The sequence below is a fragment of the Botrytis fragariae genome (genome assembly GCF_013461495.1).
Source record: "Botrytis fragariae strain BVB16 chromosome Unknown tig00000251, whole genome shotgun sequence".
NCBI classification, from domain to species: Eukaryota; Fungi; Ascomycota; class Leotiomycetes; order Helotiales; family Sclerotiniaceae; genus Botrytis; species Botrytis fragariae.
The window spans coordinates 309,570-328,370 of record NW_023501003.1 but is presented as its reverse complement, the minus strand read 5'-3'; the positions used below and the strand labels follow the sequence as shown (position 1 = coordinate 328,370).

General features: G+C 41.2%; 6 protein-coding genes across 6 annotated transcripts; 3 read left to right on the top strand and 3 right to left on the bottom strand.

The window, feature by feature from the left end:
- Nucleotides 1-4,564: 4,564 nt before the first annotated feature.
- On the bottom strand, nucleotides 4,565-4,918 carry Bfra_011686ra (uncharacterized protein; the record flags this gene model as incomplete). The annotated part of the gene is made up of 2 exons (XM_037342012.1): nucleotides 4,565-4,584; nucleotides 4,648-4,918. The coding sequence occupies 2 exons, from the start codon at nucleotides 4,916-4,918 to the stop codon at nucleotides 4,565-4,567; spliced, it is 291 nt and encodes a 96-aa protein (XP_037188092.1).
- A 2,036-nt stretch (nucleotides 4,919-6,954) lies between these two features.
- Nucleotides 6,955-8,239, top strand: Bfra_011685 (uncharacterized protein; the record flags this gene model as incomplete). The annotated part of the gene is made up of 2 exons (XM_037342011.1): nucleotides 6,955-7,480; nucleotides 7,533-8,239. The coding sequence occupies 2 exons, from the start codon at nucleotides 6,955-6,957 to the stop codon at nucleotides 8,237-8,239; spliced, it is 1,233 nt and encodes a 410-aa protein (XP_037188091.1).
- A 1,345-nt stretch (nucleotides 8,240-9,584) lies between these two features.
- On the top strand, nucleotides 9,585-11,024 carry Bfra_011684 (uncharacterized protein; the record flags this gene model as incomplete). Its single annotated transcript, XM_037342010.1, has 1 exon — nucleotides 9,585-11,024. One exon carries the CDS (start codon nucleotides 9,585-9,587, stop codon nucleotides 11,022-11,024), a length of 1,440 nt encoding a protein of 479 aa, XP_037188090.1.
- A 2,432-nt stretch (nucleotides 11,025-13,456) lies between these two features.
- On the bottom strand, nucleotides 13,457-14,581 carry Bfra_011683 (putative c6 zinc finger domain protein; the record flags this gene model as incomplete). Its single annotated transcript, XM_037342009.1, has 1 exon — nucleotides 13,457-14,581. One exon carries the CDS (start codon nucleotides 14,579-14,581, stop codon nucleotides 13,457-13,459), a length of 1,125 nt encoding a protein of 374 aa, XP_037188089.1.
- Nucleotides 14,582-15,583: 1,002 nt separating this feature from the next.
- Nucleotides 15,584-16,875, top strand: Bfra_011682 (putative rta1 domain protein; the record flags this gene model as incomplete). Its single annotated transcript, XM_037342008.1, has 3 exons — nucleotides 15,584-15,640; nucleotides 15,839-16,028; nucleotides 16,115-16,875. The coding sequence occupies 3 exons, from the start codon at nucleotides 15,584-15,586 to the stop codon at nucleotides 16,873-16,875; spliced, it is 1,008 nt and encodes a 335-aa protein (XP_037188088.1).
- Nucleotides 16,876-17,598: 723 nt separating this feature from the next.
- On the bottom strand, nucleotides 17,599-17,859 carry Bfra_011681 (uncharacterized protein; the record flags this gene model as incomplete). The annotated part of the gene is made up of 1 exon (XM_037342007.1): nucleotides 17,599-17,859. The coding sequence occupies one exon, from the start codon at nucleotides 17,857-17,859 to the stop codon at nucleotides 17,599-17,601; it is 261 nt and encodes an 86-aa protein (XP_037188087.1).
- Nucleotides 17,860-18,801: the final 942 nt, after the last annotated feature.

Here is an 18,801-nt window from a genome sequence, read left to right as displayed (position 1 = left end):
TTGTTTTGTTGGATTTATTGTGTTGTACTATTTTTCGGTTAGTGTACTCTCAGTTATTAGTCTACTGAATTGAAAATCAGATCGAATGAATTTATATGGGACGCAGTTGAGATGGCTGGAGCCCACATCTCATCTCATTTCATCTCGAATACATTCTCAATCAAGCTGTTCTCCCGCAGACAATCACAGGTAAAGAGACTCCAGGAATCGAACTATCATGTTCACTCTAGTGGAGTAACACTTGGGCACTTGGGGGTAAGGCTGGTCTATTTCTGATCGGCGTACAGATAGCCCTGTGGTGGCAAAGTTAATATTCCGGACGAAGAGAAATTCAATATAAACCCCCATACAAATTTATATTTCGTACATTACGATATTGATATATATATTCGTCAATGATGAATAGAGCTCTTCGTCACTGACGAATCAAATCGGTTCTTTTTGCGACCCGTTTATTATTGAATTTTGATGGAAAAAATGAAAATATAGTTATAAAGTTGATTGTTTTGGAATCCAATTATAAACAAACATAAAAGTAATACTATTGCAATGTAAGGTATTTTCTATTTTCTAATCAAAATAAAGCCCATTCCGTAAAATCAACGCCATAAACCCATCCCGATGACTTTCACGATCCCCCGTCACTTCTATCCTCCCGACGACGTCCCTTATTTCTCTCAATTTTATAGTCTTCAATCTACCAAATCTCTCATTAGCAGATCCATCAACTATTAAAAAGTCCCATTTCCTATGTTTTCGCACAGAGCGAAACTCCTGCACTATTGCAATCTCTTCCCAATCGTAGTTTTGTGTAATAATTTGTACCCTCCCATATCGCTCCCTGGTTTCTCCTTCTAAACACCACCGCACATACGAATCATCGCGATTCTTTGTCGAAATGCCTTGCCCAATTTTCGTCCCTATCGTTATATCGATATCAATCCTCGCTTTTTTGAAGAGCTTTGTAGAATCCTCATTGATTGGCCATTGTTTTAAATCTTCCCCTCTAAAATGCTGTTTAATTAGACTGAGTTGCACACGACTTAGGTTCGTGTCAAGAGATGCCCTGAATGTTATTGGGAACTCTAGGCCTTGCTCCAGATAGCTCTTCTTCTGTCCATAGCGACTCTTGGATTCTGGTAAGTGATTCATGTGTTCCATTTGTATCAATCGATTCGACAGAGCCTTATCCATATTGACCATATTAACCACCATACTCTTACAAATACCAATGTATCTTTCTATTGGCCATGCCCAAAACACCCATCCTGGGCCTAAATCTCTAATTTGCGTTGCTATTCCGCGTTAGAATTTTTCTACTTGTATACAAGTAAAAATTCGAGAGATTGGATTTTCATACCCAAATGAAGCAAAGAGTGCTGATTGATCTTACACACTTTTATGCGATCTTCTTTGCCCTGATAATATAACTCTTGAAACGTTCGTACGAATTCCCTTGATTTCTGTTCGAGATTGTCTATGTCTTCCTTCGATATCGACCTTTTGCGACATAAAACATATATATCTCTTAGCAGAGTGAAGTTCTCCAAATAGGGTTCAAACCCTGGTAGATTTGCTAAAAGAATGGTTCCATCCCGTACCAGGAACTCCTCCCATTCTGCAGCTTTATATCCCTTCCAATATTTATCTATACGTCTAGCACCTTGTCCAAGCTGCGAGGGAATTGTATATCTTGCCTCTTCTTGAATAGTACCTAATCGGCGCCATTCTTTTTCTGGTACAACATACGGTGCCAAAAACACTTCCTCATCCAATCCATCCTCCCTTCGATCCTCTAAATCGCGTTCAATATCTTCTGAATCTGATACCTGTGACGTGGTCGCATTCCTTACTCTATACAGCGAAGGATTTCCTCCCCTTAATGTTGATAACAATGCCTTGTCTTCTTGTTGTTTCCGCTTCTTTTTTAACTCTTTAACCCTCTTCTTATAGAATTTCTCGTCATCCAGATTGAACCGTCTGCCTCCCCACAGAAGATGAAGATCCTGTACTACATTCTGTAAGATACAATGCATTATATCAATCCCAGTACTCTTTGTGAAATGAATTGACTCGAGTTTGAGTAATATAGAACTGCGTGCGAACCCCCAATATTTACCTTTTGCTATCTTATCCACTCGCATTCCTTCCCATTCTCTCAATTGAAATCGAACATTATTCCTTAGTTCTAGACCCCCATCTCGTAATTGAGCTGCAGTGTGTGGGATGTAATAAGAACCACCATTAGATTTGCGAATACCACAGATCATACAATAATGACATGGGCGATACGCATTACCGGGCTCCTTTAATCCCATAGCCTCAGCTCTCCCAGGACCATCCCCAGATACAATAATAATCCATGCGCGTAGTATAAACGGCTTTTTTGTAAAGGAGTTGTATAGCCGATGCTTAGAACCATTATATTCATCTAGACTATGAATACCCTTACCTAAAACCAGCATCTCATCTACCATAGGTTGCAGAAAAGAATCTAAATCACCAACCTTTCTTGGTCCTGGTATCAAGCAAGACAATAAAAAGTTCTGCTTCTTCACTCGCTCGTTTGGAGGAAGATTGAGATTGAGTAGAATAACAGGGCATATATGATGATTGTTGATTCTGGTTATCTGGGCACCATCTTGTAATAGCGCTAGAGCTATATCTTCTGCTGTACTTCTAATTAGTATTAATCTACAAAGACAGAATGTAGGGGCGTCTTATTTCTGAAACAGACCAAGCTTCTTCCTATGGTAATTCTGATATAAATCGCCATCAAAGACATCCCCCCACTCTTTATTCCCATCTCGATCTTCGATTCTATCAAAACTGGCCCTATAAGTTGTTAGACACTCAGCCTTAGAAGACCTGAATTGTGCACTTAATCTCCCCTTCAGAGGAAAGAAGAGATATTGCTTTCTTGGACGTTTTTCTCCTCTCTTATTCGTTCCTTTATGCCATCTGGGTTCCCTACACGACCCATAGCTACAGGAATCGTCCGCACTCTTGCTCCCAGTGTAGGCCATACAGCTTCTAATACAGCAATCAATCCACTCAGGTTGTAAACCCGTCTTGTTTCGGAGCTGTGTATTCTTCCTCCAAACACTTGGAAGGGGATTGGAGGCGTTGGCAATATAATCCCTATATTTCGTAATAAATTCAATCATCTTTTGCTGTCCAATGCGTGTAGTTTGCGTTTCGAGTGTAATCCAATCAACTAGCATTTCGGTATCTATTGAAGGTTAGTTCATTATTAAATAGAATAGAAATACTTAGATTACTCCAGTCTATTTGATCCGATTCACTGCTGCTATCAGATCCGTCACTACCATCCATATTATCACTATCCAGGCCCTCATTTGAATCATATTGTATACGATTTAGCTCTCGAATTGTAAACTCTAGATCTGCATCCAGCTCAATCTGCTGCCCTCTCGTATCTCCCCCCTCCCCCTCGTCTAAAAAGTCCTCCATTGCCTGGGTTTCATCCAGTGTTCTCCTGACTTCGTCCTCTGCGTACCCCCAAATGGTATCATCGTCTTCTTCATTATTTGTATTAAAACTAGATACCTCTCTTGAATATCGATTATTGCTGCTGATAGTGTAAGTGCTGAGAGGCTGCTCCTTTCGATTGTGTCTATAAAAGGTAGCTCGATCAACTAATTTGCCAGCTGGGTGTCTCCAACAACTACATACTTTCTTCGATCCAGAGAGGTAAGTATTTCGACTATTTTCGTTCACTTGTGTATCAATGCGATGCTCTTTATTGATATGTTTTTTGATAGTCCTCAAAGGTTGCGCTTTACCGCAACAATGCCTGCATGGACAATTTTCGAATCTATGTTGTGATCGGCGGTGGCGTTGTTGCTGTTGTTGCTGTTGTTGCTGTTGTTGCTGCATATCCCTCTTATTTTGAAAATTACAAATAAAAACAATCGTTCGGCTTCTTTACATCATGCTTTGAAAAAATGTATAGAAGCTCAGCGTACTCTTCAGAATCCTCACCCTCCTCCGGGAAAAAAAGTAAATTCCATGCGTCCTTACTCCTCTGGATCATAGCTTGCTTTGGTTGCCAGAACCCGTGTCGTTTTGCGCTATATTTGTGCTCTTTCCACAAATAGACCCACCATCCACACGGGCCAGGAAGGGAAAGACGATCAGAACTCGGCCGGTTCATTAATCGATTTAACTTTTCTGGGGCCCATACAGAGAGATTCCGCCAAATAGCTCTTTGCGAGCAATCGAACAATTGATGTGGTAATTTCTTGGGGTACCTAAGCGTGTTAACGAGGATTCCAAAACACCTGCCCGGTAGGTAAAAAAACGCAAGTAAAAAACGCAAGTAAAAAACGCAAGTAAAAAACGCAAGTAAAAAACGCAAGTAAAAAGCGCAAGTAAAAAAGATCGTCAAGCCTAAAAGCAAAAATTATCATTAACAACTGACCTTGCCCCTTGACAAACCACCCAGTCATAACCCAATGATGGTACACCGAAGGTCAAAGCCTGTAAAGTAGCTTCCAATCTGTAATATGCTTTGCTCCAATAATCCTTCCAACGTGGAAGGTTATGAATCCACGCTATAGCCTATTTTACTGTTAGTTTAGATTGTTAAAGCTTAAAAACCCATGGAGAGATGATCTACCTCACTTGGCCTCCCCCAAATGCCATTATCGACACGCTCTTTCCATTCATCAGAGATCTCGAGTCCCATTTCTTCCTCTAATCGTTTTACCTCCTCTTCATCGAAGTCATCGATATCCATTTCCATTTCACTATCTTCTTCTCCTTCCTCCTCTTCATCTATCTCTTCCTCTCCCTCTTTCTCACTTAGGCAGCTGTTATCACTGAGCTCATCCCCATCATTATCACTAATAGCCTCAAAATCAAAAAGATCGTCGTCTTCCTCCTGCTCACTCATTTCAGACTGCGAATCGGTATCACTACCGATTTCAATCAAAGGATTGAACGAATCAGCCCCACCTAGGATAAGCTCATTCGCCCCCGAATCAGGCCTAAAACCATTAAAAGTTAGTGAGTAAATTAGTGAATATTACGATCTGATACCTACTTTTCCACTTTTATTGAATCAAGAATTTCTCTCTTCTTTTTCTCTTCCAACACTTTTCGATCATCTTCATTTGCGCTTTGATACAATGGAGATTTTTTTAGCTTGTTAATATGATAAATGACTTTAACTCTCGCATTCTCTTTGGCTTTATACGCTGCGCGCACGTCAGGGGGAAGATTCTGTTGCCTTTTTCGCTCGTAAATAGAATGGGGATTGGACGAATATTCATTTACGCTTTTGCGACGTTTACCAGGAGCTCCGCTACCAACGCTTTTTGATTGTTGCGACATCTTTAATCTTCTAAAAGATACAACCTTAGATGGGAAACGTAAGTGTCTTTCAATTGTTTTGATTCAATTGAATTAATATTTGAAACATAAGTTAAACTAAAAGGAAGAATGAGTCTTCGCTGCAAAGAGGCTCGAGAAGTGGTGGTTGGTTGTAGGCACCAATCTCGATCAATATTAAAAAGCAAAGGGGGCACAGACGATATGCCGAGTCACATGATCATGTTTGCTTCATTCGCTCTACAAACGGAATTTTGGAATCCTTCATACAAACGCTTCCCTTTTCTGATTTGAAACGATATTACAATAAAAAGATTGTAATTATAATCACTTTCTTTGGTATGTATGACTCCCTACTCTGTTGTAGTAGTGCTACTAACATTTTTATTTATTGAAAGGCTCAAGATTACATGCAAAGTGTTTCAACCTTTTTGAATAGTGTGAGGGATCTCGTAATGCCAACACAAAGACAGCATTTACGGGAGCTTGCTAGACTAAAAAGGGCAGAGACCGCTAGGCGATCAGGGAGTATGGCAAATCAAGGAGCTTCACAAGGACTTCAGAATGCTCCGACCCACAGGCCGGATCCTTCCCCCCTTCACTCTCCAAGACGTTCTCAAGAGCAATCTCCTGCTCCATCTCATCAAGACTCCCCCGCTCCATCTCATCAAAACTCCCCCGCTCCATCTTCCCCCTCTATTGAACCTGAAGATCGTACAAACAATACAAGGGGCCAATATAGCGGCAAAACAGTCAAAAACACTGGAGCAAGAAAGTCTATCATTGGTAGAAAGCCTAAGGCTAAGAAGAGCATTAAGAAGTCTAAAATACCCATTTTCAAACACAAGCCAAGAAGGGTTTTATCCAATGGAAAGAGAGTTCGTGATCTGAGTGAGTAGAAATCGTTCATCAAATTTAGACGTCGAATCATCAAATTAACTCTATATAGAGCTTTTGTCGAGAGAGATTAAGTTTTATACCAACACTTGGGCAAATCTTATACCCCGAGCAGCGTTTGCGAGGCTTATACGACAAGTAGCTCAAACGATTAGAACAGACCTCCGATTTCAATCCTCAGCAATCGAGGCGCTACAAGAGGCTGCAGAGATGATGTTAGCTGTTCGTTTTGATAGTAGGTCTTTATTCCTTTCGTATAAATATATACTAAAATATATAGTTCTACAGGACATGGCACGACACGCGAAACGAACCACTATTATGGGGAGGGACGCTGGGTTATTGCAACGAACGTTAAAAAAAGCTGTAGGAATTGACGATATTGGTCTTGCCACAACACAAGAAGGTTTCCGAGGGTACAAAAACTGATTTTTTTTAAACTCGCTTTTACTTGTTTTTACTTGTTTTTACTTGTTTTTACTTGTTTTCATTCGCTTATTTTTGCGAGTTGGGAGCGCTAAATATGAGCAAAAGCGTCATTAAGAGAGTATTAATGAGATTGGGATAGGCGTTAGGATATGGATACGGAATGATGATAACCCCAAGTATATTTAAAAGTATTAGATACCCCCCCAAATAACAGTTTGATATTACTTATATCATCAATCCATTCAAAGATTATCAAACGAAGTTATATTCAATATGCCACGGTTTTCTGCTGCCTCAGTAAGGCGTAATGGAATCCTGCCTCAAACCCCAATTCGAAGGGGTCAATTTGGGCAGCGAAGTCCTTCGACTTATACAACCACCATTGGTAGATCACCTGTTGCTTTGATATCGAGTACAGCGGTATCTGGATACAGGAAAAGAACAATAATGGATTTCAAGGCGATTTTTGATACAGTGGAGGGATGTCTAGCTTGGCGTTTCAAAGATAGCTATGATTCTAGTATGTTTATGCACTTCTGGATTCATATGCAAAATCAATTGAAGTGTGTGCGAGAGCAAGACGATTCCCGCAATTGGAAAGCATTACCACCTACTCTTCGACAGCACATTCGAGACGATGCTCTAAATGAGTTCCCCAATTTGAATGACTTCGAGAATTTATGGCTTGTGGACGCTGTTTGTACTGCTATCATGCAGAATAGACAAAGCAATGAGAAGAGACTTGCAATACTGAAGGAAAGAAGACATCGAAATCAAGGCTCTATGAGCTTCTCAAGGAGTAAGTTTTGTACTAAGAGAGATCGGGTTTTATTTAATCTAATGTCCCATAGGAGCACCTGAGCAGAATAGAGGTTTAATACCTGGTTTCAAAGGTCAACGACATCGAGGTATTCGGAGAAATGTCACGCATTCTGCTGAAGCGGAGTTGTCGCCTCTTTTTGATGCTGACGATATGAATATTCAAGGATCAAGTATGATACCAAGCCCAGTGAGAGCGGTACCAACCTTATCGAGGACTTTGCTATCACAACCCCAACCCATCCACGATCTCGAGGGGAGCAGTCTGGAAACCGAGGATCCGTCAGATATCGAGAGGCAAGAAAGTATTGATGGACGAGAGAGTATTGGTGGACAATTTAGTATTGATGGACAGGATAGTATTGATGGACAAGAGAGTATTGGTGGACAAGATAGTATTGATGAAGAGCCTCTTGAAAATGGAGGGAAATGTACACAAAGGGGATGTAATAATTTGCGCTTGAAAAGGGCGGGGAGAGGTTGGAGGATGATGTGCTCTCGTTGCTGTGATGCGATAGAAGAGAGCTATGATGCATTGGAGCTTTCTCTACCTAGAGCACTTGATCGAAATAGTCGAGGCAGAAGTTCGACTCAAAAGAATAAGGAGATTCAAAAGGATGCTCTGACAATCCCAGATATCAAACAAAGGAGGAGTGATCGTGTTGGAATACGGGAAAGAAATCGAGCAGATGCACGATCTAGAAACTTGATGATGGAGGCATCGCAATCTCAGAGATAAAAAGGAATAAGGAGAAATAGGGATGAGCTGGTTGCAGAACTTATAGTACTATTTTTACGTGTTTTTTACTTGTAATCTTGCGATTCATATAAGGTCTTAATTTATACACTCTCAAATTTTTATATAAATGTATGGTTCAAAATGTGATAACCGATCTGTGTATGAATATATGTTTCAGATGTGATAAAAAATAATGATATTTGAATTTGAATATAAAAAGGGGCGATAAATTCCATCGAAAACGACGAAGTACCTTTAAAATAAAAAACTTTCGTCACATACGACGATCAGATTAATTATATTAATACTTTAAAAACGATTTATTCAATACATAATGAAGGTATTGTAGAATTTATGGCAATTACGAAAGGATCACTTCGTCAACCACGGATTCTGCCACCACAGGGTAGAAAAGATTTTGTTCAACCTCAATTTGCTTCTAAGCTTGTTTCCCTTGGCTTGTATATTCACTAGTAAAGCGTCACCTATTACATACAGCCAAAGACTAGAGAAAATTGGGCTGTGGTCTTTCAACATCATACTGATAATGATCTGTATTTAATCTTATATTTTGATAGACGCGGACTTCCGGATACCTTGCCTATTATATCACTGCTGCCTGATCATGGATAGCTCTGCATTCAGAGAGGGTCAGACAACCGGTTACAGTATTTAGAAAAGGCCTGATAAACGGTCGTCAAATTGATAATATCCATTATAAGTTTGATCGAGTTCAGGCTGCTCAATGGATACCTGCGGAGCAGGTAATGAGCCTCGCAAATAATGTGCAGATTGTCTGCCTACAGAGCAGATAATTGAGAAGTCCAACCAGATAATCTGGGGGTAACTTCAAGGCATGTTGACAATCGAAGCTTGAATTTATCCTGGTGTTATACTACTTTTATACAAGAATTATTCTGCAGAGTATGTAGTAGATCTTGTCGATAACCTACAGAGAACATTGTCTGCAGATTACTCGTAAGTAAGATAATTTCTGAGTAGCCTAATCGAGTCATCGAAGAATTTGAACGTACAAGAAGAGATCGTTAGAAAATAGAACTTTTGGTTGGAGAGCATGTCGTAGCGGAGGCCATACTGGTACACGGCTGTAAACTCCTCCTTTGGATTTGTAGGCAACAGTGAATATTGTTGTGATTCTGCCAGATCTGTAAACCAATATTGGTGGGTGGTATAAGTATAACTAGTATACGTAGTGTAACAATAGTCTCATCAAATTACTTGGTCTCCATTCAACAAGTTCCAACGTTAAGAGATATCATTAAGACGTGCGAGAACGTTGAATAAAAACCGAATGTACCATTGAGTAACACTTTTAATACGAACAATGAAGCACCGAAGCCCCATCTCATTATCTCCAGATGTTGAGAGGCGTATCAAGGATCCCGAAGTTCTCAGGGTCTTACGACTCTTCATCTCGCTTGGGCAAACCGACATCATAGAGTTCCTAAACGGTACAATCCACAAAAATCCCCAGGAGGTTCGAAAAACATTAGATACTGTCTACTATTATGTAAAACGAGGATTGCAAACTCAGAAATATCTTACGGAGCAGATGAGAACTGCTGCAGATCCGTCTGATTGGCCATACAGTAGTGAAGTAGATAAGCCCTTCACACCCGATGAAAAGCAACTTATAGAAAAGTTTGGGACGCGATGGCCCACGGTGCGTGGCGCTTTAGATATGTTCCGCAACAACTTTGAGCACTGTGTGGAGAAAAGAAAATGGAAAGGTTCCACAGGGCTGACATATCGCGCCTGGAGTACTGTCAATGTTTGTCCTAACAAACTTCTATGGGACGGAAATAGCTCAGCATATGAAAATGAGCGGTTCTTGGCATATTTGCAACCAAAGTTCATAATTTTTTACCCAGGGCTGGTCAACCTCGCATTTTTAGAGCAAAATCAAGTCGATGAGCTGGAAGGGGACGAAGAACGGTTCGGTGAACAATGGACAGGCCTGCAGTTTCGCAAGCGAATTGCAGCTGTAACGTCTGAGACTATAGAAGAATGCAGTAGCATCGACGACATCTACATCAATCTCGATAGGCTCTGGACAGGGGGAAAGCTTGCGCAAAAGCGGAGACTCATGCGTACTGAGTTTGTTAGACAGAGTGATAGGTTAGTGAAGGCCAATGCGACTGATTTCGGCAAGTTCTCTTATGCACGCGGCTGGCAAAAGTTCGAGAACTTCTGGCAACCAGCAGATATGGCTGGCAGCATTCTACATTTGACTAAGATGATGGTGGGGTACAAACCCAGAACAGATGGTAATTTGATTTACAACTCCGAGTCCCTGTCCGCAGTTAGAATGTATGGAATTGTACCCGCTACAACTCATACAAGCAGCCCCGAATCTTTGTCAAATTCTGTATCAAAATATGCAGAAAAGAATAGAGAAAGAGGCAAATTGCATGATATGTCTCGAAAAGAACGAACTGAAGTAAAAGAAAGACCACCAACACAAAATAGTCGTGATCGTGGAAGCTCGAAAACAAGAACTGGGAGTCATGGACAACAACAACACCGAGAGAGTGATAAGAGAGCAGAATCAAAACCACCAGCAAAGAAATTAGAAAGTAGTGACAAAGTAAAAACACATCCGCCAGGACATTCACAAACAAGAGCTAAACCACACCCACGAGAGAGTGTTAGCAGAGCAGAAGCAAAACCGCCAGCAAAGCAATCAAGTAGTGGAAGTAGGAAACCAGCTGCTCAATCTGTTCCATCTTTATCACGCACTGGTGGATCGACATCCCGGCGCTAAGGATAGGAGAATAGCGATGAAGTCGTGTATTTCTTACTGGGGTAAGAGGAGGGATGTAATTCATACATGTTAGTGATACTGTATCCTCAGTAGCGATATGCTACATAAGTACCGCTGTAATCTCAGTGGCTGAAGACTAGAGATTGTAACCCAGTGACCAAAAGAACGAAAAGATGACAGACTAAAAAGGTCAGATTGACTTTACTAAATTGAAAGAATATTATTTGTTTTGCTCTTTAACTTGATAATGCGGGTGGAAGTTCAAAATGTTTGGATGCCATTTTTGAGAATGTTCTGAATGTTGAAATATACTAGAGTACCTGTCCAATTGAAACCAGACCGTCTGATATAGTTTTGAATCATCTGATGTTTCTCAGAACCATATGTCTGGGCTGCCACACAGTGTTGAGAAATATATCTTTGTTTATGCAAAATTCTGTCACATACGACCATAGACTGAAGAGAATTGGGCATCCCGTCCGCTCTGCCATACACAAGCTTCAGATCGGTGGATTAGTAGTTGGGTGGGTGACCACCAGCGAATCCCCACTGTTGTATGTTATTTTTGCTTTTTTGCTGTTTGTTTTGCTGTGAAGAGAGGTGGGGGACGACGACGAGGGCAATGGTGGGAATTCCGGAGATTATGGACATTCTCCATCCTGGACGATGCGCTTTGAGTGGTCGCGAGAAAAATTTGCCGAGAATTGAGATTAAGGGGTGTATAAATACGTTTTGGAACCTTTGCTTTTGGTGGGAGTGGCCTCCGGTCAGTAGTTGAATCTTCCCTGTGAGAAATCAAGTTACAAATCATGAGAGCCTGATAAGGTTTCGTGATTTCGAGCTTGAATTTGAAGCTGGTGGGTATCTTACTTAGTATTACTGTTGTTCGCTTAATTGTCGTTACGCTTGGCTGTCGCTTTATTCCTGCTATGACTAAGGTATTCATCTCATAACACCATTTTCACCGCTAGCAATCTATGCCGTCATTACAAAATTTACCACATACATACACATACTCGTCTGAATGAGAGACAATCACTTGGCACATGCTATATGCAAATAAATATCTCAATTTCTCACCCTCTTCTCACTATTGATTCTTGATTGTCGCACAATATTCTCCTATATCATGCATCTGTTGTATGAAAAGCTGATGTTAACGGCCGATCATGAGTAAATTAGGTGTATTATGGCGTTTATATGTGTTTAAGGGCAGTTTTTTCTTTGAAAAGGGGTGGGGTATCTGAAGAAGGAGAGCTGGTTCAAGTTCTGGGGTTTGAATGATTCGCTTCCAGACAATTCCGAACGTTATTGAAAGCTGGCTATATAAATACGTCTCAAACGGATATGATATCAATATAATTTTGCCATACATTTTGAAGATGAGATTCCAGGAAGTCTTTGCGCCCTTTCTTGCGTAACATGTAGTAGCATCAAGGGTATGGAAGTTGGTAATTGGCTATACTGTCGGTAGATATCAACTGAGATTCCGTCGATGTTTCGGGGTGTAGATTTTTGTTGTTGTTTTCCGGGCTTGGTTCTTTTCCTAGCAATCTTATTGTCATTATCATCGTCGCCTCATGGCAATGGCCAGATGATATAAAGAGCTTAAAACACACTGTTTTGACTCGCCCGGTTTTTACAGCTCGTCAGTAAGCAATCTGTATAGAGATATCACGACTGCAATTTGTTTCGAACTTTACCTCGCAGTTTCCAAAGCTACTTGTATTTGTATTCAATTACACATATCTGTTTATAATCGCTAAAAACGGAGGCAGTTTGATGGTATTCTTCGGGCTTCGCGACTCACAAAAAATATTAGAGTACTATTATCAATGAATGAAATTCGTTGTCATTTCTTTACCATCTAATCTCCGTCCAACCGGATCCTTCCCGTAACTCATACGCAAATTCCAATTCGGGTTAGTACCTCAAAAGCTTCATTCTTCACTATTGATGGTAGTATTTAGAGCCCGCGCTTTAATTTATTCAGCGTCTCTATCTTAAGTGATGGGACCGATTTAGAATGCAAGGGCATATTTTGAATACAAAATATTTTAGATTCATTTCAATTCTCTAATGCTTTATGGCGATTTCGTAAGATATTATTCTGAGAAGAGGCCGGCAGATCAAACAAGATTATTAGAATGAAGAAGGGGTTTCCATAGCTGGCTGTTTGAGCCTCTACTGGAGCCGAGAAATTGTTGGGAATTTCTGGAAACAAATATGGGGATTTTGACATCGTTGCAATATATATGGCCATTTAAATTGAAGGCGTTCTATTTATACTAAAAGATTTATTGCGTATTATCAAGGCCGATTGTGAATTCTTGCGACCGTTAGAATTCTTTGCTGTCCCTGAATATTGAAAAATTATTTCAATTTTTCAATGCTTCCCAACGCCAGAATCCGCGATTTAAATACATTCGCATCTATATTTCAAACCCAACAATCCTCCTCGGCCATTCCAAAACCTCGTGATAATTGTGTCCAACTTCCCTCCAAACGACCCCAAAAAGCCCCTTACTCCAACCCTGAAACCACCATACTTGCGGAACCTTTTCGAACATCACACAAGAAAATGCCACAATCACTAGAGCAACAGTATCTTTAGCCCTGAGCAACTTCAAGAATTCTTCTTGTAATGAGCCTCCCCATTCACAGGATAGATGCGGGTTATCATTTTGTCCATCTTCTGTCTTCTTGAAAATGAATTTTAGAGAAGTGATTGCTGTTGTATAGAGTGTTGCATTTTGGCCTTGGCTCAAAGCATATAGTCGATCAAAAGCAGCTTCTGCATCCGGTGACAAAGTGATCTGATATTTTTGAGGGGAAGGGGGCTCTAGTCCCCGTGTCACATGCATAATGGTTTGCCAACCTTTAGATAGGGAAATAGCTTGAACCATGTCGTCAATCAATCCCACTGAAGCCTCTTTCTTTGCGTCGGGCCTCGCGAGACCAAAAGCAAATATAGCAGTAATACTCGAGAAAGCAATACTGGCAACATCATTTCCATTGTTCATATTTGAAAGGATGGAGTGGTAAAGAGTAAGCCCTCGGGTGTGATGTGCCGTGGCGATCTCGATATATTTCTGAGGGTTTGGATGGGATTCTGCGTAATGAAGTGCTGATAACGCAAGGAGCCCGTGGAGAAGGAAATGATGTTCCACTGCTTCACGCAAGATGAAAGTTTGTGATTTTTGAATGGCATCGACATTATTGGGTGGATTTACTGTGTACACAGTTTTCGTGAACCAGTGGATTATCAGATCTAAGTTTTCAAGATTGAGGGACGGAGTTTTCGTGTCCGAAGTTGAAGCTTCTTCATTTTGAGGGGTCGAACTGTAAGCTGGAGGTGATGGGCCACTGTCTTTTGATGTTTTACTGTTTGTTTCTGGCGTAGATGGGCCATCAACCCAGATTAGAGATTGTAATCGTGGGTAAGTACATGTGATCTCACGTGAGACACATCTCTGGCAGCGGGGCTTTTCCTCGTCACACTTCGATGAGAAGCAAAATAATGTCAGTGATTGACGCAGGGTGGATAAAATCGACATGCTTGACTTTGTATTCAAATCTTTGAGGAAAATAAAAGGGGACAATAGATAGTTAAAGAATGCTATAAACATACCTTGATTCGCCTCTTTTTGCAACCATGACACCCATTGCGCGACTTCTTGTGAGGTCTTCGGATCATCGGTCTTTATCGAACTGTGAAGCCGTACCTCAGACTCGGGAAAGGTGTATACGCAACTAGGCCTCGGTCACTGGTAATCCAACCAATGAAGAGATGCCCAGAGAAGTCGTCGCTATGCGGAAGACGGTACAACAGAGACAGTGGTTTTCGCCTTCCGTTTATCAAGTACTATTTGGGCCTTGAATACGATCAATTGAATACTTGAAATGTGGAAGCTAATGTGGCTTTTCTTCCTTCCTGCGTTACTCTTGCAGTTTGTTTGACAAGCTTGTGTCGAATCTTGGAGCGGGACACACGTATATATGGCTGCTTTCGGAAATGTCATACGAAAAATAAGGTTGCAGCTTGTTGCCCCACATCTGGCGCTGTGCAGAATCTCTTGGCTAGTAGGCGAGTTTGGCGTTCATTTGGGTCTGTGCATTCCCGAGCGTACTCGTACATGACTTCCTAATATGGATTAGCAATCGCTGACTTGGTCGATTCGGGTTAGACAGTCTGAATCGATTTTATAAAATTATCTTTTTTCCGAGAAGGGGGTGGCCGAGCAGGCAACCTCTGTATGTTGTGTGTTTGGAGTAGCTTCGCAATTTCTCACCTCTGACTTCTGTTTAGTGGCAGTTGACACAACGCTTCACTTCGAATCGTCTCAATTTGGTCCACTCCTTGCATGATGAGGTACCCTACAAACTGTCAACCTGTCGTTGCAAACTGCCGATGATTCAATAACAACAAAAGGTCCTAAAATAGAAGCCGATGAGGTCTCCGTGCTGGTCATCATCTTAAGGAAATCAATCTTGCTAGTCATGACTCCTGACTGGCTATCTGGCACTTCATATTGGTAGGGCTAGAGTATCCGGTCCAGATGTCAGGATACAAGTGGATCACCAACTCTCGTACTGCGTATAAGCTTACCACAATGGTAAGTGAGGGCCGTCACCAAGGCAATTTGATATTTAATAGCAAGATATTTATCTCTGCTCTAACACCTTATAATTTTTCTCTCTTTCCAACTTCTATCTTGCTTGCAATTTTCCCAATTTCATACATCTCATTCCATTTTCACGACATTACTTATATTTTGTCCAATTTTCAGAAAGAGCAAATTGAATAATAATAGGTCATGGATATCACTCTCATCCAGAGTCCGGGGGGGAACATCACAGGCGCCATATATTTCACTTACAACCCATCCGGATCCGCTGCCTACGGGTTTATGGCACTCTTCGCATTATGTACTCTGGCACACATAATCTACATGTTTCCATTGCGGTCATGGTACTTTATAAATTTTATCTTAGGTGGCCTATGTAAGTACTAATGTCTAGAAATGCAGACAACTCGAGTCTCTCTACCAAGGGTCAGATATTCGTATTCAATAAGCTAACAGCCACAGGCGAAGTATTTGGGTACTATGGACGGAGTAAATGCCACGACAATGTCAGCAATCTTGGTCCTTGGATCCTGCAAATGATCCTCATTCTCGGCGCTCCAACCTTTCTTGCAGCTAGTGTCTATATGACTCTCGCGCGCCTCACCGTAGCCCTAGGAGCAGAAGAGTATTCGATGATTAGCCCACGCTGGTTGACCAAGATTTACGTTCTGATCGACGTGCTTTGTTTTTTTAGTCAATTTCTGGGAGCAGGCGTTCAAGCTTCTGGTGATGCAACAGTCATATCTATTGGAAACAAAGTCATTCTCGGCGGTCTCATATTCCAAATCGTAGCATTTTTCTTCTTTCTATACATGGCCTGGCGTATCGGTTCCCGTTTCGACAAAAGTCAAGAAAATCATCCAAGTAGCCTTCGTTATCCGGAACTCGAAAAGGGGTGGAAGAAGTATTTTCGAGCTTTGTACGCAGTCAGCGTACTACTCATCATTCGAAACTTGGTGCGTGCAATTGAGTATGCGCAGCAAGCAAGTGGTGGAGGATTTCAATTTGCTACGAGGAATGATGATGGAACTCTCACCTATACTGGAGAACATAAGGAGACAATTGGAGACAAAGAAATCTTTCTCTATATATTTGATGCTGCGCCAATGTTCTTGGTGGTTTTAATATTCCTGATTATTCATCCGGGGAGATTCATCAAGAGGGCTCGCGTTGTAAAGGGGGAAAGATTATCAGTCACTGAGATGGAGGCTTTGACAAAATGATAGCGATCACTGCTAGAGGAAAATGAGCATATGGTCTCACAACAGTTACTCTACGGGATCGAGTATGCAATAGATCAATTTTTATTTTGTTATTTCATTTGTACATAGTCCACTTTCATTTATACCTATCACACTTCTCGCCCGACCTCCTTCTTTCGTACTATTCCTTGTGTTCAACCTTGATTTACTGCTAAGATAAGAAAAAATGTGTGAACACACTAATCAAGTATATCAGGCCAATCTCGCGATACATGTCCATAAGTGTGTGAACATAGGTGAATGACTTCAATTCAATGGCAACCGTACTAAGCCCAAAAGAGACTAGCTCTTTTAGTAGCCCTTATTTAAGGCCTACTATCTTCTGTAGAATAGCTAGCTCTTTAGATAGAATACAATTAGACATTTGGGACCTACTATGTGTGAGTACCGCGTCTTCGTATCCTTCTCATACAAACAATAAGTACGGCTTCCGCAATTTTTCGATGGAGAGCAAATTTTGCTTAGAATGACTTTTAGTTTGAGATACCAAACAATGTCCCTCCATACGGGAAGACCTTTCAAATCCCAAATCCGCAATTCAAGAATGGAACCACTTCGATTATATGGGGCAGAAGTTCCCCGATCGATGCGCACACAATATCCTTGGACCATTGCAGTGCAAGCGAGATCTCAGATGGATTCATCAGTATGACTTTCCAAACAGCATCCTATCACTCAGTTCCTCTACTTGATGTTCTTGTTAACAATACTCTGCATCTCCTTGATCTCATCACTCCCGATCCACTTATTCGCCGCTGGGACTACATTTTTGACCGTGATCAAATTTTGTTCTTCTCTCCTAGTGACGGTATATTTACCACCGGACCATGTGTGTATATTGGCAATGATCTTGTCCCCGACTGCGTCAGTGATTCTCCCGGCGCTCTTGGATGTATAAGTTGCAACTGTGCCGTTTTCGTACTTGGCGCTGTAGTTTAGACGCATGGCTAAAGCGTTGATTGCAAAGAGGATGAAGGCGAGGAAGAAGAGCTTGGAGATCTGTTTCTTGAGGATGAGTGGTTCTGGGAGGAAGACTGGCAGAGAATGTGTGAGTGAGGCTGATGGATGACGAACGGTGGCTTGTTATGAGAGTTGTTCTGAAGATCTATCGAAGTGGTTGGTATGTTGTCAATGAGCTTCGTCAATGTACCTTGGTTCAATGATGTTCTTGTAAAAGATTAGAGGAATCTTTTTTGCACTGGGTGGTGCAAGACACTTATATCTTCATCTAGGTGCTGTGTATTCGCACAAATCATGTACGGTGCGTATTGATTTCAAAGATCGCGCTGTTCACGCCAATTTATGAAACCGAACATAGTAAAGAAAATTGTCTCGAAAAGCATATCTTAAATTACAAGTTCGGAGCGTAACTAGGCACGGTATGCTATAAACATTTTACGGTGGATTCTGGCAAAGAAGGCCATCTTGAGATGAGATAGAGATGAGATAGCTATCGACCGTAATTTGCATGAATGTACCGTAGACTATACCCTACGTCGTAGTTTGAATGAGGGTGCAGCTACGGTTATTCCAGGATTCTTTTTGTACGGTACTAATTCAGATGATAGGCGAATCTTTGAAAAGGGGGGTATTTCCTACTAATTTTGCAATGTGACAGGTTTTGGAGAGAAGGCTGGATGCCATCGTCAGACTGTGGCGTGGGACTTGAGAATGAAGTCAACACCCCTCCTCGAACGAGATTCTCGCTTCACAGCTTGCTCGGTATAACTTTCATCGCAACCCCTCGTCTAAACAATTAACATAAAAACTCCACATTATTCCATTCCTACAAATACATCGAGTTCTGATGGCTTAAAGCTTAGCAGGGGATCTTTCCAACAAAATAAGATACGGAAATTATCTGCGATTCATACTACCTTTTAATTT